This window comes from Athene noctua, chromosome 3 (assembly GCF_965140245.1).
Source record: "Athene noctua chromosome 3, bAthNoc1.hap1.1, whole genome shotgun sequence".
NCBI lineage: Eukaryota > Metazoa > Chordata > Aves > Strigiformes > Strigidae > Athene > Athene noctua.
In genome coordinates this window covers 21,919,119-21,943,054 of record NC_134039.1, presented here as the reverse complement: position 1 = coordinate 21,943,054, position 23,936 = coordinate 21,919,119, and the positions used below count along the sequence as shown (strand labels likewise).

Below are 23,936 nucleotides of genomic sequence, written 5' to 3'. Positions count from 1 at the left end.
TAAAGAATCAGATTATATGATTTTTTCTAATATTTCAATTCATTCGTGTATTAACCAATTCCTCTTCACTAACACAATCTCCTAAATGGTTGAAAAGCTGGTTCTTTAATTAGTAACTACTACTTTATAAATAGCAATCAGAGACTCACAAATTATCCAGGCACTTTGTCTTTATTAAAAAGTATTTATTATTTGTAGGCACAATCTAATAGAAACAGTAGTTACAAAATACAGGTATGTTGGCATAGGCTAAGAAAACAGCCAGAAATGTTACTGTTACTCAACGGTGCTTTAGATCAAACAATCCCAGGCTTCCAGGCAATCTCCTAGCTCACGAAATGAAACCTTCAGCTAGTCCTCACTCATATGCAAGTTGGCTCCTGTGCAGTACCAGCCCTTGCATGTGTAAACTCTGAGACAGTCTCCAGGCAGTCAGAAATCAAACACAAAATAGCAGCAGTCACAAACATCGAAAAACACTAATCAAAGTTCAGCTGTCTTTTTTTCTCTCTGTCTAGATATGACCATTTCAGCATATAAAAAGAATAAATCCAGTAGTCACTAATGGCTGTTTCCAAGACTGGTGGATAAGCATGAAAATATTAAAAAAAAATATCATTCATCTTTCAAGCTAAAACATCTGAAATAGCCTCCATGTTCTTGCTGATTTGGGATTTTACCAAGAAGAAAGTTACACATTACAGAGCAGTCAACTACACATGTAATCTGTGTTAAGACTTGGCAGAAATTCATACTGTGAGGAGGTGATTTCTGAGTTGAGAGTTGCTGAATTTTGTAGATTTTCTCAATTGCTTTGAAAGGTACTCTTGTCAATTAATGACAATTTTCTCAAATTCTTATACATTTGTACTTACTTATTACTTATGTACTTATTACTTTGAAAAAATAATTTTTTTTTTCTAAATAGAGTTATTGCTGAAAATAAGGGAGATTCACATGCAAGTTACCCTGAAATGTTGAGTGCCTCACATGATATGTTTTGAGCTTGATCTTTCAAGATGCTAAGCACCTGCAATTTTTAGCCATTTCAAGCAAGAAACTGGTGGCCTCAATTAATCTTCTTATGTAGGGACAGAAAGCTGTTGTATGGTTAAGGCATTTTTTCTCCATACAAGGAATGCAGAATATTTAACGCATTGGGCTGGAGTGGATTTAAAGTGGCAGAAGAGAATCACAAACAGTGCCGGTCACTTCACTGTGATTCAGGAAAACTACCAGATGAAAACAGTTGAGGATCTGGTATTCTTCTGAGTTTTCATTGACCAAATCTCTAGGCCATAAGTAAATCTTGCTTATTTTATGTATAAACCTGCGGGGTCTAATTTTTTTTTTTTTTTTTAACAGTACTCATTTCACCTTCAAAAGAGGAAGAGAGTGCTTCCATTTTTAGTCTGATATTCTTTGAAGTATTCCTGTTCCATAAAACAAGGATCTGGATAGAATTTGAGAAAAAATTAATTCCTTATTTTAGGTTTAGTTTCAGCAGTAAAGAAGTTAATGAGACCACATCTGGTTTTGTCCTGATATACTCTACTGCAGTCCACTGGAAACAGCACCATTTGCTTATTTTTTTTCTTTTATTCCAAACAGGACCTAACCAAGCCTAAATAAGTGTTAAACACATCCATAGTAAGACTGCCACATAAGCCAATTAGCAACCACTGTGGTGATGTTACTTACCCATAGCTACAATTAAGAGCTACTTGCAGTTTCACAACAACAGCTAGACAGTATTTAGACAGACCTTAAAAAAACATTTTATTTGGTGTAGGACAGAATGAAGAAACATCACAAAAAATACCAAAACCTTAAATCCACAAGTAACATCTGAATACTGACACATCTGGAACAGCTGGGTAACAAGTTGTACGTATCAAGTTCAGAAAGCAGTTGCTTTTAGCCTTCATTTTGGGCCAGACGTTTGCTTTCAGCCACAAGTATATTCCATTTTATTTTGTAGCAGCTTCCTCAGTGTTCCCATATGGACAAGCTGAACAGCTTCAAGTATGTAACAGCAAATATATATAATGTTCTTCAAAAGAAATGAAGGCCAGATGTTGCTTTATTTTCATGTGCATCCTTAAAAAAGTTGTTTCAGATATATTATTAATGCCAGGTATAGGCAATTTGTTCATTTGCCATTTAAATGTCAACTTTCCAAAGGATAGAAAATAACATTTTAACTGAAGATTCAAACTGAAATAAGTTTAACTACCCTAGAACAACTTAAGAAAATAAGTATAGCAAAATCTAGGATCACAGGGATAAAAAGAAGTACTGTGCAGAAAAGACATGACAAACCACTTCTGAAATCTGAATGAGTACTATTTATGGTTTGTTTTATTAGAAAATAATAATAAAAAAGACAACTTATTGTTACAATATAATAAAAAGTTTCAGGTTGAGAGTTATCCAGCACCACCACTGATTAAAGATCTTCCACTTAGCTGGTTTACTCAACCAGGATATAATTTAAGTCACCAGTCCAAGTACTGTATAATTTAGTATATCTATTACTGTGTTATCAATTACCATTTTTCATGTATGTACTCCTGGTTATTACATCTAGTCTATCCAGTAGGGTGGGTAATAATTCTTTCCCAGACTGTCCAATTAAAGTGGTTTAAATAGAAATGAACTGTTTACAATTTTTCTGATTTCCTGAAAATAGAACCTTATTGGATTCATTTTATGACAGACATATTTATAAGGAAATATTAACTGAAGACTAATTTTTTTCCCCTCAATAATAATATAAACAAGGTTTGAATTTCAACTGCCTGGTGAGGTCTTTCTCTTTTGAGCCAGTCCACAATGTACAAAAACTGCCAAGACACCAAACTATAACTGTTTGAGTAATGTCACTTTATTAAGGGACTTCAAAGAATCACATTCTCTAGTAGTCATGGAACAATGCAAATGGTGAACAAAAGACAAAAATGGATGTAATTGGTTCTGAAAAGCATGAACATCTGTAGAGAATGTGCTGCATTATTCCTAAGGACTCTTACTTTTGAAAAAAAAGCACATTCCGTATACACAAGTGTCAGTGTAATAGCCAATAAAGCAATCAGTCAGAAATACAAAAATACCATAGATACAAACTGAAAATAAAAGTTTGAAGGCTGACAATATCAGTATTCTGATATTTCTATCTCTCAGGAGTATGATCACTAGGATGAGTTATTCTGATGAGGTAAGAGACAGTAGATGCTCTGTGATAACACAAAGCCATACATTTTTTACATAAGACACAAAAAAATAGAGCACCCAATGATACTGCAAGTCTTTGCTGCAAGTGCCCACAGGAAATTATAGTCCATGAGCATTACTACATTCCTGAATCATTTACTGTCTGCCAACAGTTATACCAGCAAAAACTTGCTAATTCTCCCACCCTCCTCCAGCTTCAGTATAAACTGCACGTACTTTGCAGATATACCAAACTGACAAATGCTTTGAACACAGGCAAGATCTATAAATGTCCAAAAAACACTTAGTCATTCTTTCCTTTATTGGTTGCAATTCTCTTATTGGCAGTAAGGACAAAAAGAGATTGCAAAGCCTGACAGCTGAGCAGCAATCTCTAGAAGGGTTAGGGAGAGAACTGGGTGTGTCCTATTTACTTTGCCCCAGGTGTTTCAGCAATGCCACTGAACTTAAAACTCAGCTGGTAGAGAAAAAAAACCCCACAACCCAAAAAAACAAAAAACCCCGACATTCCTCCTCTTTGCTCTGTTTTGGATGGAAGGATACACTGATCTGGGGCTACTGTTCCAAAAAAAGAAGAAAGGCTCTTTGGTCAAACTTTCAGCTGGATGCTGTCTGCCTGCATCATGATTCCTCTTCTTTGCTTCAGCCATCTCTGACTATGACCCTCCAAAATCTGCTGCTCAATTCCATTTCCTATTTCTTCCTTTTCTAAGAAAACAGCAAAACAACAGATAGACAGACAGTGCAGTCTGTGTCTTAGAGGCAGAGTCCTAGGAAGAACTGGCAGCAGAGCTGGGAGTGGCTGAAGAGTACAATGAACAGAAACTCCTACTTAAGGGGGCAGTGACAAAGAGTTAATTTCAAAGTGTGTGTCAATCTCAGGCACTCCTCTATGGAAAAGCACAATGAATTACATAGTCTCTAGTACAGCGATATTAACTTGAACAGGATATGATTTGTATGATAAAAAAGCACAACAGGAGCTGGCAGTTGTCATCTTACGAAACTTGCCTTACCACTTATGGCACACACATGCACTGAAGCACACAGCAGTTGCCTGAACTTTTAAAAGATTCCTTAGCTATTCATCCTAGATTCAAAAGCTTTCCCTTAAATCTTTTTATTTTTCACCATTATTTTCTAAACCTCTTTTGTCTCAGGCAAATTCAGACAGCTGTGTGAGATGGAAAAGTGAAGCTAGTAACATCTGTAGTATGATGACACAAATTATTTCAGGTTTTCTTTCAGTTTTTGAAAGATGCTTTGCAGATGTCAAAGCCTCAAGGAATCATCATACTTATCTCCTTAATCCCACTGAACGTGGTATTCAACATTTGCAAATACTAAATTACTACTCACCACACCCCAGTAAGACAGGCTGTTACCTCTCAAGTAAACAGGCAGGGAATGGAGGCACAGAATGACTAAGTGATTATTCCAACATCACAATACAAGTCTGGGAGAGTCAGGAGCTGAACCTGTATTTCTTGCATCTCAGTCCCAGGCTGTCTTTTTGTTCTGCGTTGCAGCCTTATTCTTTCCTGTAGAGGAAGACTGGAATCTCTTAAGAGAGTCTGTCACTGCTACTCTGGTTGACAGGTGACATTGCCAATGAGATAAGAATTGTTGCATTCCCCACATCAAAAGGTGGAATGCAGTGTGACATCTGTTTGCTGGAAGAAATACTAACCATACAAGTCCTTAAGAACATCAACATTTATTTAATATGATATAAAAGAAATGGGATATGAACATTCGTATTTGAACAATAAGTGGATTCTTATACTTACATCGTATGTGCTCATTGTATAATATATACACAATGAACATAATTACATTTGTACACAAACTAAGTACTGGATTGAAAACCTGCTTATTGCTGTACACACCCTAACCCAACGAAGGAAAAGCCCAGTACCTCAAAATACCTACACTCCATTTTATTTAAGAAAAAGTAACCACTAACATTAATGTATATGTTGACAGAAGTGTGGCAGTAACTGCTGACATTGCAACCTGACCAAGAAATAATTACAGCAGAAACGGGACATATTTTACTAAGCAATAATAAAAATGGCATATTTTAAATATATCTATATGTATATATATATATAAAAATTTTACAAATAAAATGTTAAAACAATAAATTGTAGTGTTTAAAAGTGTAAAACAAGGTTTAGTGGTGATATGTAAAATTAACTGAGTTATGCATCTAAGAGAAGCAAGAAAGTAAACTTATATGATCCATAATTAAAAGAACATTAAATCCTGGAGAATAGCAAATAAAGTTCTGACTGGAGGCTGCACATTAAAAAGAGCCTTTATTTTATGTGCACGGAAATCATAGCAGCAAGCTGGTATCAGGAGAACAATCTGAAGGTTTCTGAGTGTACATGTGGGCCATTTAAAGCTCTCTTGGAATAAACATTTTCCAGGAAGTGATAAAATGATGCTCTGTGGCCAAAAGCATCAGGACTATGAATTTCATAGATTTAAAATATACTGTACAATATCTTCTTGTATGTTCATAGGTCAGGTCCGTACATCTCAGGCATGAATTGTTTCAACAGAAGCCATTAGTGCTGAAAGACAGACACAGATTAAGTTACTCTATTTTAGCAACAACAGAATATTGTATAAAGCACAACTCCTGGGATTAAACACAGCAAGGAAGTTATGACCTCATCCCAGCAGTAGCTATCAATGATGTAGAACATAATAAAGTACTTTAGAAATCAGTTGTTTCCAAAAATCAGTTTTCCTGATGAATAATACTGCTGTCAAGATACTTTTGACAGCAGGAAGCAAAAGCAAGCTTTTTTCATGTGAAAGCCTGTTTATTCTGAGAGTTTTATCCTGTTGCATATGGACATCTCCAAATGTTTTTCATAAACCCAGTAATAGCAAAGACCCTAATTGCTCTGACAAATGACACAGGGTTTGCAGAGGGATGCAGTATTTTTCAGTTGCTACAGTGTAATGGCAGCATAGCTGTAAGGTGTTCTGAAGTTCAAGTGTTCCACCCTGAGCTTGCTGTGAGAGGACTTCTATAACTAGTTTTTAACAGTTTGTTAACAAAAATGTTTCCTAGCCTTGAATCCAGGTGCTGAATAAAGTTTCACTATCTCTCCATTACTCACTGTAGATGGAATGCTTAAAATGTAACAATGTTTGTGGTACACATCCAGATTTGTCTCTGCAAAACAAAAGCTGTGACAAAGAAAGTAGCTTTGTGTTAATGGGTTTTCCCTTTGTCCTACAATATACTGTGCCACCAACTTCCTATCCCAAATTCCCTTGGCATTGTGCCAAGAGTATCATTTTACTAATTGACTGTAAAAGCCAAATATAGGTATTACCTCATTATTCTCTGAAATATACCACACATTTTCCAGATGCTGCCTGAAAAATTTGGTTGCATATGAACAGAGACGATCCCACAGCTTTGAAGTTCCCTCTGCCACATAGGATTTCTTCCATCTAAGACACATTGAGGTCTCGCACATTAAAAAACCCTATCTTTCAGCAAAGTGCAAAGCACTGGAATACTGGAATGACAGCCCTGGAAGGCAAGGGGCAGTAAATACTGCAGGCAATCAGACTATGCTCCGTACATCTCCTATGTATACTAGGCCCAGCCCATGGCATGCATTTGGAGGTCCTAGGAAAGAGCCAGAGACATCAAGTGCCGCAAAGAGATGTGGAACTTATATGCACATAGTTCAATGTTTTTTCCAACTCAATTCAAATACTAAACAGCCAAAAGGTGTGTATTTTAAGTTCTGGAATCCTTCCTTTATTACAGTGAGGCATGTGTAAGCAGAGCATTAGTTTTACAAGTGCCATCCCAGATGCACTATTTTATCATAAGCAATTAAGGCCTATTTGTAGAATTATACTTAATAGTGAAATGTTACAGCTACAGTACCGCCTATGAGGATACACCCCACTGTGGGCTGTCAAGGCTTGGACATTGTTACAATACACACTACACAAGTGCTTCACTTTTGCTAGTCTCATATTTAGCATAACTCCTTAAAAAAAAGAATTTGCTGATCTGATCATTGGAGCTGATGATCAGATTAAATTGTTGATGACAGCAATTTAATGCCATTGGTGGTAAATTTCTGGTGAAGTTATATGTTGCTTCCCCTTTCAAGGCAGGCATGCTGTGGCTCTGGGTGGAACTCAGCAGTGCAGTTTCAGTTTCACTACTGACCTGAAACTGAGTTCATGGGGTAACATTTGTCCCATTCAAAAAGAAGATGCATGATAAATGCATGTGTAATTATACAGTGAAACTGAAAAGCATTAACATAAATCAGTATTTACAGAAAAGATGAATAGTCCCATTTATCTTTTTTATGTAGTTCTGTAGTAAAACTTTTGAATAAAAGTACAAAAGTCCAAGCTAAATCTAATCATGACAGACCACATCCACCAGGAAGCCAGCAACACAGGTGTTAGTACTGAATATGAAGAGTGCATTTTCCACTCTCAAAAGGAGAAAAAGATCAGAATAATTTCCCCCCCTTTTTAAAGAATATAGTTTCCTGCCCATAGTTCATACATCATGTTTCTGTGATGAATAAGTAGTCTAATTTCGCTAAAATGAAAGAGTTGCAATGGAGACTGGGACAGTTAATGAAAAAATGCATTTTCATATCTCCTCACGATAAATGACTGCAAAACATCTCAATTTTAAAGTTCTCTTGATTTTAAGGTTTTCTTAAGTTTCACTAGCTATGGCATTTAGCATTACCATTGAAACAACGGTCATTCTTTTAGTAGAAAGCTTATTTAAACAAGTACTGCCTGACAACAAAAAATATGGATTGATTTAAATGCTTTTAAAGTGCTGAAGCATTCACAGTGGTATCCTATTTGTTTCTTTAAACACTTATACAAATATGCTTACTTGTATTTACATTTGCATTCATTAAGTAGGTAACAGATAGGAACATGTAAATCTAGCCTAGCTCATGCTTTCTAACTTGATTCCCAGAAGAAATCACCTACTGTGACAAGGGAAGAGTAGCTGTGTATGGCTAACTCTCTAGAAAAAAAATAATCTAATTGTTACATTCCTTCCACCCTCATTTTTTGCTTTCCTGTTTGTCATGCCTCAGGCATCTATGTCTTAAGCCATAAACTCTTTGGGCCATTAGACCATTCCCTTCTAGCATCACTAAGATCTAGCTCTAGTTGCCTGTTACCATGACTGAAGCATCAAGATTCATTTATATCTGAGCACTGATGCTGGTACCTTAACTGGGTATCTGTTTTGCAATAACTCAGGTCTCTCATGTAATTCAAAGGGCTATTATCTTGCCAGTTGTGGAGAATGTGCTTGATAAGCCAATTAGTCCTTTCTCTTTGTACTTGGATAGAGAATACATTACTTGCAGGCAAATCAATACATGTATTTGCTTTGCTTTCTCGTTAGTTTATATTCAACATTGCAGATAACTTTGTCTTGCCAAGTATTGTCTACAGATGCTTCTTGGAAAAAAAAAATAGAACACATATACTTAGAAAAATATTAGGAAAATGGCAGGAAGGGTGGGGAAAAAAACAGACGTACTTCTCTGTAACTACACACACATGAAATGTGATCCTTCTGTGAGCTGTGTCTGTGTAGATGGAGCTGGTGACAATGATGATTCTGGTGAAGAAGGCAAACTTTTCACTGCAAGTCATACAGCAAGATAAATAAGAATACAAGTTACAGAAGGCATGATTTCAAGCCATTATAAATATAAGCTTGAAAATCACCATTCCAAGCCATAATAAATATATGCAGAACCAAATGGAAGTTACACAAGCGAAGACTTAAAATCTGATCAGCACAATAAGCCCAACTTCAGGGCAGAGCATATCTGTTCTCAAGAAAGATCATTACTCAGGCCTATAAATGACTGGTAGAACACCAAAGGAACAAACAATGGACACATGAATGCTGATGTGTTATTTATGTTGCCAAGGGGGGTGGGGGGGGAAAGCAAAATTTAACTAGTCTGAATACTCCCAGACCCACCTTTATATCCCACCTCAGATTAACTAAGCATTTTTTATTCTGCTGAACACTATAAAATGTATTTACAAGTTCTGCTTTTGATTATCAAGTCACAGAAAGGACTGCTGACTGCACTACAAAGGTCCAGGTCACCTTTTATATCTACAAATTGAACAATTTGGCTTACTTAACCATTTGCATCACCAAATATCCTAATAATGTCTTAAATTCCATCTTCTTCCTTTCTCCTCCCCTACACACTCATCTTTTTTTTTTTTTTTTTTCTCTTTGCAAACAATTTTGCTTTATTCCAGCCTCCTCTTCTCACAAAGTAGCACACCCCTAGTCGTTTTACAAGTCAGCTAGTGTCTGTTTTTTCTTCATTACTCCTGAAACATGACCAAAATGCTGTTTTTTACTTGCTAGTTCAAAATCTAATAGATATATTGGAAACTCTCAAGGGTTCCTCAATTTTGGGCAACCTGAGGCCATCCATTAGCAAGGAGGTAAGGGTAAATAAACTATACATATTTAGGATTGAGATGCTGTTCTACAAGATGCATACAGAAGGATTTGCTCCAACCAACAACTACAGTATGACACAATTTCTGGCAACAGTTATTTAATTCCCTGAATTAAATGCAACCATAAAATCTATGTTAAAACCTCAGAAAAACTGAATTTCTTTAGTTGCCCACTGGGAAATTATTTTTCTTTATGTTATAAACTCATACACTTGATATCTAGACTAGCTCAGCACTTTCAATTCATGAGTGTTTTGGAGCATCAAAAGACATAATCAAAATGAAATAAAGTTTTACATATGTACTGTGTAAATTGTGCTTCAGTCAAACTTCTCCGTACCTGCTGTTGCCTGATTTCCTTTTGCAGACTGGGTTGCTAATTCAAATGAAGACATAATCCCTTCTGGTTCTTGAACACTAACTACTTCACTTTCTTCTGAACTGGTTTTGGGTTTGTGGTTTGTAACTGTGGTCACACTCTGCAAGCTGGTTAAAAAAAACACAGCGTTTTGAACTCATCCTAACTTCATTTCAGGTGTTAACCACTAAGTATAGGAGTTATAATTTACTTTTCTTCTGTTAATAGAAAGAAGTTGCATCTTGCAAGTTTGTGTAATATAAATTAAGAACGTAGTTTGAAACCCTTCTATCTTGTAAAGTTAGACTTTAAAAAAGGTACTGGGAACTGAATTCCTTTCTTTTACATACGCAGTTAAGTTTCCTACTGCCTGATATCTTTTTTGCTGAAGGGTGCTGTGAGAAAGTTATGACCTCATGAAAGAACTCACTCAGGATCTGCAGTGCAACTTAGACTAAAGTTATGAATCCTTAGAGAGGAATATCCAAGACACAATATTCCTCTAATTCTGCAATGCTCCAAAATAGTGAAGGAAAAGTTAAAGCAGGAGATACAGAATAAGCTGTTTAGTCTGCTCCTGCAGTAAAGAGATTGCTATGAAAGCCCTGGCCTAAGCTTTCTTAATAAACAAATACAAAGCTTGAACTGACATTTTGTATCCCAAAGCAAGGCTTATGAACAGATTTTGTTTATAACTGGGGCAATACTTGAAAATAAACATTGCTTCCCCCACCAACTCATCACCTCTAACTGAAGCCCTACAGTGGTTAGGTTTCTCACTAGATTTCTCTGTATGTAAACCACTCAAAACCATATAAATATACCTTGTAAGTATTTACGGCAGTATTTCATTAGTTGCTTGGTCCGTTCAGCTAATAAATACAATGTGCAAGTTTAAAATAGCCTCTGAACATCTTGTTTTATTTTTACCTTATATCACCATCATGTGTTTCTTCCAATTTATTTTTCTTTTCCTTTTCTGCTTTCTCTTCATTACTCACTTCTTTTGAGTCAGATACAACATGTGCATCCAATAAAAGATCATCAGTTTTTGTCAGCTGTAAAAAAATTGAAATCATGAAACAAAAAGCTGTAATACACACTAAGTGGCAGATAAGAAATACAGTATCAGGAAACAGTTTTATTAACAGACAAATTCTGCCATCATGTATACGTAGTAACTCAGAATTACATAACTTAAGAAATTTTTATCAATACCATTCAGGTTAATAGAGTTATCCTGAAACTTATACCAAAGTCAATGGGCAGGGCTTGTCTTAATAACTTCCAGAACTTATTTGAACTCTTTGTATTGTATCCTGACTATTTTTTTTCATGCTATCCCTCTTCACAATGCCAACAGAGATTCCAGCTACAGGAATATCTTGCTGATAAGCCTAAACACTGCTCTTAAAGGTCTCATTAGATATAACCAATCTAAGTGTATTACATAATTTTCCTTTAAAAGATTTGCATACTTAACAAATCAACAGATTCTTAATAGAAAGTGTTTTTACACAATAACAACATACGTTAATTATTTGACTTTATACCATTCTCCATCAGACATATATTTAAAAAAGCTAAATATAAACCGGGAAAACAAAATGAAAAATGAGTGAGGAAAAGCAAAGGATAATTAATTAAAGAATATGGATAGAAAAGCAGAAAAATCCCCTCTACACAGGATTTAAAAAGATATTAAACTGTAAGCAGGATATGATTATGTAGAAACAATCTCCAAGTCAGTCTGGATTTGCTGAGTGTTCAGGACACTTTAGTACAAGAAACACCAAGGTAACTCACTGCCAAATAAGCCTGAGGCTATTCAAGACAGAAATCAATCCAGTGACCAAATAGCACAAACCACAGTTACTACCTACTTCCATGTATAAACTGTTGTGTCAACTTTATTCTGCTTCCTACAAACTATTTGATGCACTACAGTCAACCAAACAAAAAAGTCAGGTGTATTTTAAATTACTGTCAAAAACTACACTGGGATATCCTAAGCAATGAACAGATCAATGATTATTATTTAAAGATGCATTAGTATTGGTTTTGTTTCCAAAGAAGTAAAGGTCATAATTTTGCATTTTTCCAATCAATCAAGATAGTAACAGATAAAGTTCAGTAAAATGAAAATTAGGAAGACCATATACAAGAAAATTCAAATATCTCAGCTACAGACAGATCTGATACAATTTTGTGCTTCTCTATAGAGTGTTATATCCAAAAAGCTGTCTTAATCTTCCAAGCAAAGGGAACTGGCTCAATTTCCCATACTCTACTGTCTGGCTCAAATATTTTTCTACTGCAAGACAGGCTGATAAATAGTTCAACAAGGGACAGTTTAGTACCTCTTTAGTAAAGCATGAATTATGTGCTTGTCCTCCTTGCTTTAGTTGCACTATTTCTTCTCCAGGGCTTTCATTATTTTGTTTCAGATTATTTTCTTTACTGTTGCTCTCTAATTCCTTCATGTTACTTGATAAAATATCATCCTTTTTCTGATTCTGTGGAACAAAATAGAGACATATATATTCTTACAAAAGTTACCACAGTCTCAGTTCGGTGTCTTGTGCTGTACTCTGACTGCGATAAAAAAAAAAAAAAAAATTAAAAAACCTTAAGGATACCACACTGCAATAAGGAAAATGGAAATTGTTAAGGACTTAAAACTTTCTCATTTTTGTACCTTTCAAAACAGTTCAGCCTAACCTTTTTTTCCTCTCTAAGTTTACCATACTTTCTGCCTGCTCTGATCTCCAGCATTTCTATTAGTCACCTCTATCTTCTGAAATTTTATTCAAATTTAGCTCAGTCACACACATGCTTAGAAGCATTCTTATTTGCATTCACAGGCACTGATTTTTTTAAAAATAGCTTTTTCTGGTTAAAAAAAAAAAAAAAGATGGATAAAAATCTGCTTTCAGTACAAAACTCACAGTGCACCATTGTGCATGTTCTCCAATTATGTTGGGTATCTTCCAAGCCTATGCTGTTAACTGATTTAACAGAGGACAACATAGCATTTGATAATGCCACAGGATATTACTTCTGCAAAAATAAAAATCCATTGAACAGAGAATAAAAATTTTCACAAAAATTTTGAGGAAGGATGGTAGAAGTCACTTAACATTGTGAACTGCAAACATTATGTTGGAGGAGTAGCAAACCAAACCAAAGTGAGGTTCATATGTCTTATCAAACTAAGTACTAGGGCTGAAAAAAACAGGAGCCTTGAAAGTAGTAAATCTTGTGGCTGAATTCCTGTAATTTAGCACACGCACTCAAGAGGAAATTACATGTAAGTCACTTCAAAAATCAATCTCTTTACTTTCCTAACTAAAGTATGCACCCATATCATACACTCGTCCCAAACAATAACAATTGTGAAGCAACTTCCTTTTGTATTTTGGTAATCCCTTAAAAATTACACTGTAGGTTGTTTATAAAATCCTTTTTTTCCTCCAATTCTTAAACAACCAAATGCCAGTTGAAAAGACATCCAGCAGTTAATGTCATTGCACCATTTTTCTGCATAAAAATCAATAGGCATAGGAACTATGCTTTTAAATATTACTACAGTGTAATACCTCATCTTGTGGCTTTTTGCCAAATACCATTCTGGAAGAATTAAAGCTGTGATAAAAGAAGTGATTTTGTAGCATGGACTATTAGCTAAACCTTCAATTCAGAAACATTCTCACTTGTTCTAGAAATTTCTTATCTCATCCACATGGTACTGATTTCACACAGAAGACTGCAGAACACGCTGACGTGAACAAAATGCTTTTGAGTTCTGTAGAGCAAGTAGAGATGGCACAGAGGGTATGGCCACTTCCCCTACTCTGCTCCCAATGTGCCTGCTAACCAGGTATGACACGTACATGACTGCAGTTTCCTCACCTTAAGGTATGAAATGATACCAAAGGAAGGTGGTAAAGCTCAAACATCTCTGTAAAAACTACGGAAAGAAACATCCGCAAAGCTCTGCTTTGCATGTCCTCTTCTTGAGAAAGGCAGCGCTAATCAGAAAAAATACTTGTAGGAGCACCCTTCACATATAGCATTCATGATGTCATCCCATATGCAGATGCTCTAATGCAAAGGCAAAACTTGAATTCAGTGTCTTCAGGGGATCCAATGCTGTTGAAGAAAAAGTAATTTTTGTATACCTCTGAAGGCAGTTTAGCATGCTCAGAGGAAAAAAAAATTAAACCTAAAACTTATTTGGAAGTATGTGACTTCTTAACAGTGTAATACATTTAACCTGATTTTGGAAAAATCCAACGTTAAAATGTGTATAAAACATAAAAGAAGGCATTTCCATGTCAGTGTAAAATAAAAAATAAAAATCAAACCCAGTGTGGTGTGAGGAAAAAAAATTTTAAAAAGCTATTGAAAAAGAAAACTAATTCTTAACATTTAGAAAGTAGTAGGCTAATATCCACTACCCTGAATCTTCTTGATATTTTTGTCTTGGTGTGGGGTTTTTTGTTTGTTAGTTGGGTTTGTCTTGTTTGTTGGTGTCGTCAGTCCCCCCCGATGTATATTCAGGATAGTTTTTCCTGGTTAATGACAAGCAGTTATATTTTTTTGCTCCTCTCTCTCCACCCTTAACCATTTAATAAACTCATTTTTTGGCATTAATTGTTTAAGAATGAGTGAAAACAGAAGTGAAGGTTCTGTTTTTATGTATTTATGGGCTCAAAACCCGTAGCAATAGAGCACCAGCTAAAAGCTATCATTGTAAATATACATTCCTACCTAAAAATGTTACAGATGTTCAAATATATTACATGGAAGAAAAATCTTCATAATTTATACATCAACTGAATCATGATTCTCCCTGACACTGCTTTTAGTCATAATTTCATGCTGTTTTCTGATTTTGACAAAAAAGCTGTTAACAAACATCACAATGCATAATATGTAGATTTTGAACTACTTATTTTCCAAAAAGACATAAAAGTGACTTCTACTATCATTAGGTATAAGCATGAAGATTGTCTTCTCCCTTTCTCTCGTGTGTGGTAGAGAACAGTATCTGTTACTCTATACCAGCACTCTCAAACAGACACCTGTAGTATCACATGATTTTGAAAAAAGAACAATTTTGTAACTTTTTTTTAATTGGACATATTAATGTTTTTCAATAATGTAGGACCCACCTGTGCTAATTTGAATGGATTATCTCTGACAAACGACAGACTCTGTGAAGGAGACTGGTCTGAAATGCCAATAATACTGAGTCCTTTTCTCTTCTCTCTCAGGCAAGCTTGTTGGTGTCTCTTTATTCTCTCCATCTGTTCCTCCAAAGTCATTCGAGGCCGTGTGCTTTCTGCAAGACACAGCTGCTCCACTGCACTTCTTGGTCTTTCCTTAAATGGAAGAATATATATATATATATATATATATATATATTTGTTTTAAAAGAGCAAGATTCTAAACCATTTAGCTTATCAGTAAAGGTCACCTAATATTTTACTAAAAAGCAGAAAAACAGGGGGCAAGTACAGATCTCTTATGTACATGAATTAACCAATTGTTAATAAATGTAAACCAAAACTCAAAATAAAAGGAAGGAATAATTTGCTTTTTTGAATAGTGACATTACCACCATTAATGATAAACATTAAGAGAATGGGTAGATGCTCTATTAAGGCCATTTTATCAAGTTGAAACAATTTACTAGATGTTAAACAACAGGCCAACACAAGTTACGTAACTGAGAAACAAACAATCAAAATTTAATGATCCAGGACATTTATACCAGTTGATCTAATAGTGATTTCTGCTTTCTTATTTCAAGAAAAACTACAGCTGGACACCATTTAACTGTAAATGCAGGTGAAACAAAGGAAATTTATCACCACCTAAAACCTTGTAATTGTGTTATATTATTCCCAAAATAACAACCACTACTTTACCTTCTCTGTTCTTGAAATTCCCTGATTTTTCAGATAGATTTGTACTTTGTATGATAGAAGAAAAGTTTACTTTGGGCTAATCAGCTGCATTCAGCACATTCACAGTAACTGATTTCACTTCTGAAAAGTGGTATTCTTTCTCCAGTCAACATCCTGTGAGTTTCTCCTGTACCTTTCTTCCTACAACTTCTCCTCTTCTGTTCATGCTGTAACTATGGCAAAAGTTTTCCTCCCTTTTGCATGAACTAAATATAAATATCCATCTTCAACCCAGAGACTACTCTCTAATACGAAATTTCAGGCTTATTACCAACACCCTGCTTACTGTATCTTTATTTTCTGGCTGCTTTAGGTATTTTGCAAATCATTTTAGTAATGAAATAAATCAAAACCAGTATTTGTTATACAAGTGCTGTTAAATTGTCCCAGAAACCAAACACAAATCCTTCAAAAGTTTTAACCTAAGATGCTTCCTCTCCTTTCAACTCAAGTGTGAACTTCAGTAGCTTAGTAGATTTATCATTACCATGTAGTTCTTGCCCAGTTTGTGTAGTGAAATCTGTGCAGTTTAATATATATGACCTTTATAACTTTGTCATTCTTTCTACAGCTGTCTCCATTAACCTAGTATATCTTTATAACAGTGAAGCTTTTTATGAAGAAGATCAAAAATCTAACTACAACTTTTGAAGTAACTACAGAAATTAGAATTAGAAATGAACACATCACTATCCATCAATGCTCAAAGGTTATTTTAAAGTACCGTTCTTAAATCTATCTTCTTATTCTTCCTCAAAGTGACATAGGATGCTATTGTTGAAGACTCTGGTGTTGGTGATTTGGTTCTGGGTGGTACAACTCCAACAGGAAAATGTGAGCCTGTGAAAGAGTAAAGAATATAGTAAGCACTATGCAAAACATTGCCAAAACAGTTTATTGTTTTCTAGAAAAGACATGTTGTCAGACTTGAAAAGTATTCTTTAAAAGACAGCAAAGATCTTAATGCCTAACTATCACATCTGTCAAGGTACACAAGCACATGACTAGCCCCTGGCCTGAGGCTTAGCTAACTGAATAGAACATGGGAAAATACTGCACATGGCACAAGAAATTGCTGGACATAAAAGTATAAACATAAAAATTTTATCTGTATGAAACAGACAAAAGTTAGATAGTGCCATGTGGTATGGCTAGATTTCACAGACGGTTAAGGGCAAAATACATGAAAGATGGCCAGACTTCACAGCTAAATGGACAGCCATACTGGGGATTTTTTGTGGAAGAGAGTTTGAAAGGCCAGCAGAACGTATAGGTAGCTGTATCAGTGCTACCAATTATGGCCAAGCTTACCTAGAAAACCATGACAGATACGAAATTTAGCAAAAGTAGGACCACTAGAGAAAAAGTAATTATGGGTAGGTTGTTTATTTGGGAGGAAAAAAAGGCTGTGAAAGGGATGGGCAAGGCAGATGGGAAAGAACAGGTAAAAAGAGATGAGGGGGATTAAAGAGGCCAATTTTTCATAAACAAGCCATTTGTCAGTATGCTTGTCTGAACAAGTCCCATGCCTTAGCATTGTGGTCTGTGCTATCTTCTTATTAAACTTTACTCTTAAGTATTTTCCATGTGAATATGCTTTCCCTTCTGCGTATGAGAGTGTGGGAGATACTAGTGATCTTCAAGACAGGCTAGCTTGTGAGTAGGAGACAGTTACAGAGAGATCACAGGTCTAGGGGCCAAACACAGGAAAGATTGCAGGTCTGTGGGTTAGCTACTGGAGGGACCATAGGTCTGGACCTGCTACCAGGGGGAACCTTCTGTCTGTGAGATGCCGACAAACTCAGTACAAGACTAGATGGCAAGCAGAATACAAGGTGTGGGAGCCAGCTGTCCAAGAGACCTTAAGTCTAAGATTCAGCTACTGGAGAGACCAGAGGTACTGAAAGTTGATGGATGAAGATACCATAGGTCTGGCCAGCTCTTGGAGGGACTCATTTGTGTGTGGGCACACATATGTGCTCATATGTATATGTGTACGAGAGCAGCTAGCACACTTTGAGCGTGATTAGCTAGCAAGTGAGAATAGGATCATCCTATCTGCCGTGTTCTACTTCCATGCGAGTGCTGGTCTCGTTTATGTGGTGCCTGTAACAGCACCAGTCTCTGTGCTTGTGCATAGTGGGACTTATCTCCTCAGCTCGCTGTACTTAGGGACAGGAAACCACAGAAGCCAGGCTCTGTCTGGTCAGGAACTGAAGTTACTCTATATCCTGATGTCCACTACATTCACTTTCTTGTATCCACCCCTAGTTTTTTTACTTAGAGAAGCCCTGACAAAGTGTAATTAAGCTGGTAGAAAACTGAAAGCTTACCAAAATACACAAGAGTTATTAAATAACACATGCTTCATTTGCGCATCTTGATACATGCAGGAAATCAAACTACTAAAAATATTTTTTCCTTCCTGATTTTGCCTAAAAAAATAGATATAATGTCTTCTCTGATAGCCAAAATATTTCTCCTTGTTTTTCCTGAAGTTGCACAGATTTTAGAGGATATATTGACTCAGTGAAGGCTCAACTCTTTCTCCAAATTGTTTTGATAGACTGACAAAATAGTCTGGAGATATCCGAATGCCAAATCTATTATTCAAAACAAAAAACTATAAAGCAACAGCTTGGGTGTCCTTTAGACATAAGAAGGATAAAACAGCAGACGTCTGTTTTCCTTTTGTGTCACCTTTATGTACCACTCAGGTCATAAATATCTCTCTGCTTGCAGACAGCTGTAAGGGTTACTTTACATATTTACATACAACATTTCTCTCTGATTTCTGACATTTGAACATAAAGGGAAATGGCTGGCATGGAAAATGTCTAGTACAGTAATGTGCATAAAGAACTAGAAAAACATTTTTAAATTTCCTCTGAAATTTACTAATTTTCAGAACCACACTCAATAGGCAACTACATCATTTAAGTATGATTTCTTAAAACAGCAGGAAACAAAAATTGCAGAGATAAGCTTCCTTCGAGTTTGTTTCCTTTTTGGCTTATAAACTATTAAAATAGAATAGCATAAAAATGTTTGTTGAAACAGCATACACACTATAAAAAAACCACCAAACAACCAGGGATGGTTATATTTTTCCTTCTACATGGGGATTGTTATTATAATTGAATGCCCAGAACAAGAAGTATCTGTTCAAAAATTCACATGCTCAAAAGCGTGGACTGGATGATAAAACACAGCTACAATAAACTCAATTCACACTGCTGTTTAAGAAGATAAAAAACCTCTCGCTGTTTGCTACCATTGATGCTATTCTCTCCCACACCCCTAAATATTTTTTATATTAGAAGAATTTTTATTATTGCTTTCCTTTACTGAGGACTGTTTTTCTACAAGTGGATATAGTAAAATTACTTCTGTCTTTACAGAAGGAAACAGAAAGCAGATTGGGGTGCACAAAAAGTATTGGTTTGCTTTATATAGTCAGCGTGGGCTTTCTTATATTGTCTTGATAATTACTTTCCCTCTTGTCATAAATTGCTATCAATAATCTGGAACACCACATGTCAATAAAACAGGCATGTTGTCAGAAAGGCAACTTCCTCAATTCAGGTAGTTGATGATTAATGAATCTCAGATTAAACTTTGAAATTTCACCACTAAGTTAAAAAAAATTAATATCTAGTTTAAGTGAACATTATACCTCAGCAAATACCATAGTGAATCTTAATTGACTAATTGTCTGGTAAGTGCAAGCTTAATTATATCATAGGGCCATTCACACTGTTTACACTCAAACTGTATGCTAACCTTAGTTTTAAAAGCCTCCATTACCATGGTACAATGAAAATAATATCCTTATATGATCATAGTTCTTGGCCAAATTCTGTTACTGTTGCACCAGCCTGCTGTGTACATGCTTAGTCAAACTACCAGAACAGAAGGCAGTGATTTTGCTGGCACTGGGAATTTCAACTGTTACAGTAAAAAATGGGTAGGTTTAGTTACTTTTTAAAAAAGCTCTTAATATGATTCTTGGGAGGTGTCCAAGCTGCTTTTCCTGAAGTTACCTTTAACAAAATATTCTGTGTGTTTTAACAAACAGAATTGAGAAGCACTTCCTGGTAAAGGACTCTACCAAGCAATTAGTAGCTTTTATAGAAGCGAGATGAAGAGAAGAATCTAAAGCATTTAGCAATTGCAAAGACCTTTATTGTCTGTACACTGAAAGGTCATGATCATTATTCCTATTATATGAGAGGACAGAAGGCAATTCAACAATTACAAGATTAAAAAAGAAAAAGACATTGTTTCCCTGCCTTATGAGAGCCTGAAAATTCTGTGGTGCTGCCTTTTTGGACGTTCCAGTGACATAACATTGGGAACTTGATTCAAAAACTGAATAATTGTTCAAGGACAAGAACATAAAATGGGTAATTGTTCAAGGGAATGGTGTGTGGGGAATGTGAGTGATGTGATTAGACATGGTGTCAATAAGGATTTCAGGGTTGTTGGTGAGAGTAATGTTTGATTTTTCTGCAGTGTAATTGACTGAAATCTTTCTCATTATATAATTAAATCATTATTTTATCGTGGAAACTGTTTCATCATATGAAGAAATGGACAGGCTACAAAAATATAGAAGATGATATAGCTTCTATAACACAGTTAAAGCTTTGTATTCCTTGTGAAAAAAGCTGAAAGGTTTTAACACCGTGCCTGGGGACAAACCTTTAGCAGTGGATTCTGATTCCGAAATCTGTTCTGTTTTTTCTTCGCCATTAGACTCATCCACTTCTGCTACTGTAGTTAACTCTGGTTCACTCTTATAAAGCCTATAATCAGGACCCTGAGGAACAAGAAGTTACGAGGTAAACAGGCATTTTTGTACACGCATTTATATCTTCAGACTGAAAACAGTTATTTTGTGATGACTCTGCTCTCATCATTCAAGTGCTATTGCAGCAGTATTTCTTTGTAGTTAGTTACAACATCTGCAGACTTTCAGAAATTACTGAAAAAAAATGCCATAAAAATGTGGAGTTTTTTTTTTTTCTTTTCAGTGATTTTCAGGAAAGAAACTCATGTCAGGCTTCAGCAAAAACTGATTCTGAGCCTTAGAATTTGTGAGTAGAAGAATCTAATTTTCTGAAATTTACTCTGATACAAACATTTAAGTCTTAAGACATTTTATATATGTGTAGAATATATGACAGGAAAATGTGAAGAGGAAATGATGGAGCTATAAATAAAACTAAGTAAACAAAAGTAAAAAATATAATGCAAAAGTAGCCAGATGACAAAATAAAAATGGTGACTGTGCAAAGGAAGGGGAATGCTTCAAGAACAATGTGGCAGTTTAAGCCACTTACACAGTAAGATCCATTTCTCTGATATCCTTGAACTTGGTGAATCTTCTTTTCTTCTGGGAGATGTACTGGGCCCCTGCTATAACAGATCAAGGAGCTGCTATCACTGGGCAGAGGGGGGATTATGGGAGGATGCTCTGTAAAGTCATAGGACCGAGGGAGTGGAGGACGAGGTGGGACTACTTCCTCTTCCTAAAGATTGTAGAATAGTCACCTTATTTAGATGTGCATACCTGTTACAATTATTTATTACTTAAAAAGAAAAATACATTACCATAGCTATACCAGCTATATATTTTGGAATTAAAGGGACAATGTCACACTCAAAAAAAAAAAAAAAAAAAAAAAAGACAGATTTGTTTTTTTGTTTGTTTGCTTTTTATATTATTATTACCACCTAGACTGAAATACTTCAACAGCTTCATTGTTCAGCTTATGAAGATTTTCAGTTCTAACACCTGTACTTTCTGTTGGACAGGTATGAATTCTCTGAATCATCCTTTAAAAATTAAATTCAGTATCTTCTTAAAGATTCTTAAATAATTTTGACTTTTATAAAATTCTGTAAGAGAGATGCATATATATTGCATATAGTTCAGATAACCATGACAATGTCCCTTTAAAACTGTAACTTCTAGCCAGATTTTCAGAGGAACTGAGCATTTGGGAGCTCCCACAGTTTCAGCTGTTCTTGTGGATGCTCTGGCCATCTGAGAACCAGGCTCAATATGTGAATAGACATATAAAGCAATGTATTTCTTCCCATGAAAAGTGTGGTGGGTAGAAACCAAATCCATAAATCAGTGTTTATATTTCTAGGGTAAGAGACTAGGGAGAGGAGAAGGTGAGAAATAGAAAAGAGAAACATACTGGTGAGAATATAAAGACACAGAACAAATTAAAGTGTTAGAATTACTAGTGGAGATACCAGTCTTTAATTCATAAAGCAGTACTTTCACAGAAACATACTGAATACATCCTTCAGACATCCCAAACAATTATAATAATGTTAACTTTTATCATAGGTATATTAGAATTTCAGTGATGCTAAAATGGTAAACATGCTAAAACCATACCTCATTTTTATATTTAATAGCTGAAAATGTCCTTGATCCCATGATGCCTGTTGGGGGGGGGGGGGGCACAGAAAGAAAGAAAGATTGTTTTCAATAAACAGCTTTTAAAATATGAACTACAACCTGTTGCTACCAAATACACAAAGCATCAACTTAAAACAGACAACCACTTTCTTCTTTTCTCAGCAACTGTACCATTTTTTCAGACATACAAAGCAACTACCAAATTTATCCTTCCAAAATGTATATGATTGAATCTCACTTCCTATGAGAAAAAACCAATCAGTTTACCTGCCTCTGAAGAGCTTCTTTGCTGTTTATGTTTACTTAAACCTTCCATGACATCCTGAATTCTCCACAGTTCCTTCTGAATCTGAGCACGCTGTATCCCTGCTGACTCAGTCTGCCAGAAAATAAACAGCATATAGCAAATAAATCAGAATACGCTGCAAGCAGAAAAAAACAGAAAACCTTTTTCTTTTTCTAGACTACATTGCATATCCTTTCTCAGTGAAGGAAGATAAAATGCAGTAATGACACTCTCCCGTAAAAGTGCAACATTCAAACGTTGTCAGAAAAATAAGTGTAAGATTAACTAATTTCATAATGTGTCAGTCAGTTTGACTGCAACTTCCTAGTTCAAACTTCATTTAAGAACAGAATTCTATCTACTGTCTCCAAAGAAAATCCAAGCAAACTTTGCAAGCGAGACCTACATACAATGAAAGAAATCATCAGTTCCAACCCTAAAACAGGTGGAGATAAACATGATGTTTGCGTACTAGCAGATAAACTGTTAGGCAACTTGCATTCGAGATCATGCATGCTTCCAACTGCAAAACACAAATTTCTCAGCTCTTGGGCTTCCTTGTAATCAGCCTTTCACAGCTGCATAGAAAATCAATCCCTGAAGCAAACAGCCTTTAATGCCTCCCAGCATGGACCACACCCATCTGCATATTCCAGCCGATGTATGCAGTGTGTGTGTCTCAGATCTCCTTAGACATTCAGAACTTACACTAACTGTCCAATCCTTCACAGCACAGCAAAGTAATAAGATATACATCAGAATTCTTCATAGACCTGAAGCAATGCCTAGAATTTTTTTTTATTATAATCTATTTTGATAGAATTATTTAATTGCATTTTAAAATATTCAGTTAAATGGAAGGATTTATGTGGAGATTTAATATGACTGTCAAGCAATTAAGGTCTGAGAAAACGACCCTGTTTTGGACCTCATCACTGAAATAGAAAGAAAAGGCTTCCAGACACAGGAAAACCAGTTTAAAAAAAACAGGAAAAGAAGACCTCCTCAGAACTTACAAACTTTTAATTTCTTTTTATACTTTGTAAACTAATGCACGTCTCCCTTTTTTCATTTGTGTAGTTTTAAAACAAAATAAGAAAA

The 23,936-nt window shown here is 35.5% G+C and overlaps 1 protein-coding gene across 17 annotated transcripts in view; it reads right to left on the bottom strand.

Moving 5' to 3' along the window:
• Positions 1-203: 203 nt before the first annotated feature.
• Positions 204-23,936, bottom strand: part of PLEKHA5 (pleckstrin homology domain containing A5) — a 191,779-nt gene continuing 168,046 nt past the window's right edge. For 8 of the 17 annotated variants that reach the window (XM_074902235.1, XM_074902217.1, XM_074902221.1 and 5 more), the window contains 11 exons: positions 22,817-22,928; positions 22,526-22,572; positions 21,453-21,641; positions 20,812-20,929; positions 16,832-16,947; positions 15,310-15,519; positions 12,493-12,648; positions 11,063-11,190; positions 10,115-10,260; positions 8,819-8,923; positions 204-5,816 (listed from right to left, as the gene is read on the bottom strand). In XM_074902235.1, the coding sequence (XP_074758336.1) occupies positions 8,829-8,923; positions 10,115-10,260; positions 11,063-11,190; positions 12,493-12,648; positions 15,310-15,519; positions 16,832-16,947; positions 20,812-20,929; positions 21,453-21,641; positions 22,526-22,572; positions 22,817-22,928 (1,317 nt within the window). In that variant the 3' untranslated portion in view covers positions 204-5,816; positions 8,819-8,828. The remainder of the gene's footprint in view (positions 5,817-8,818; positions 8,924-10,114; positions 10,261-11,062; positions 11,191-12,492; positions 12,649-15,309; positions 15,520-16,831; positions 16,948-20,811; positions 20,930-21,452; positions 21,642-22,525; positions 22,573-22,816; positions 22,929-23,936) is intronic. The other 9 variants (XM_074902223.1, XM_074902228.1, XM_074902229.1 and 6 more) reach the window with 5 other exon arrangements.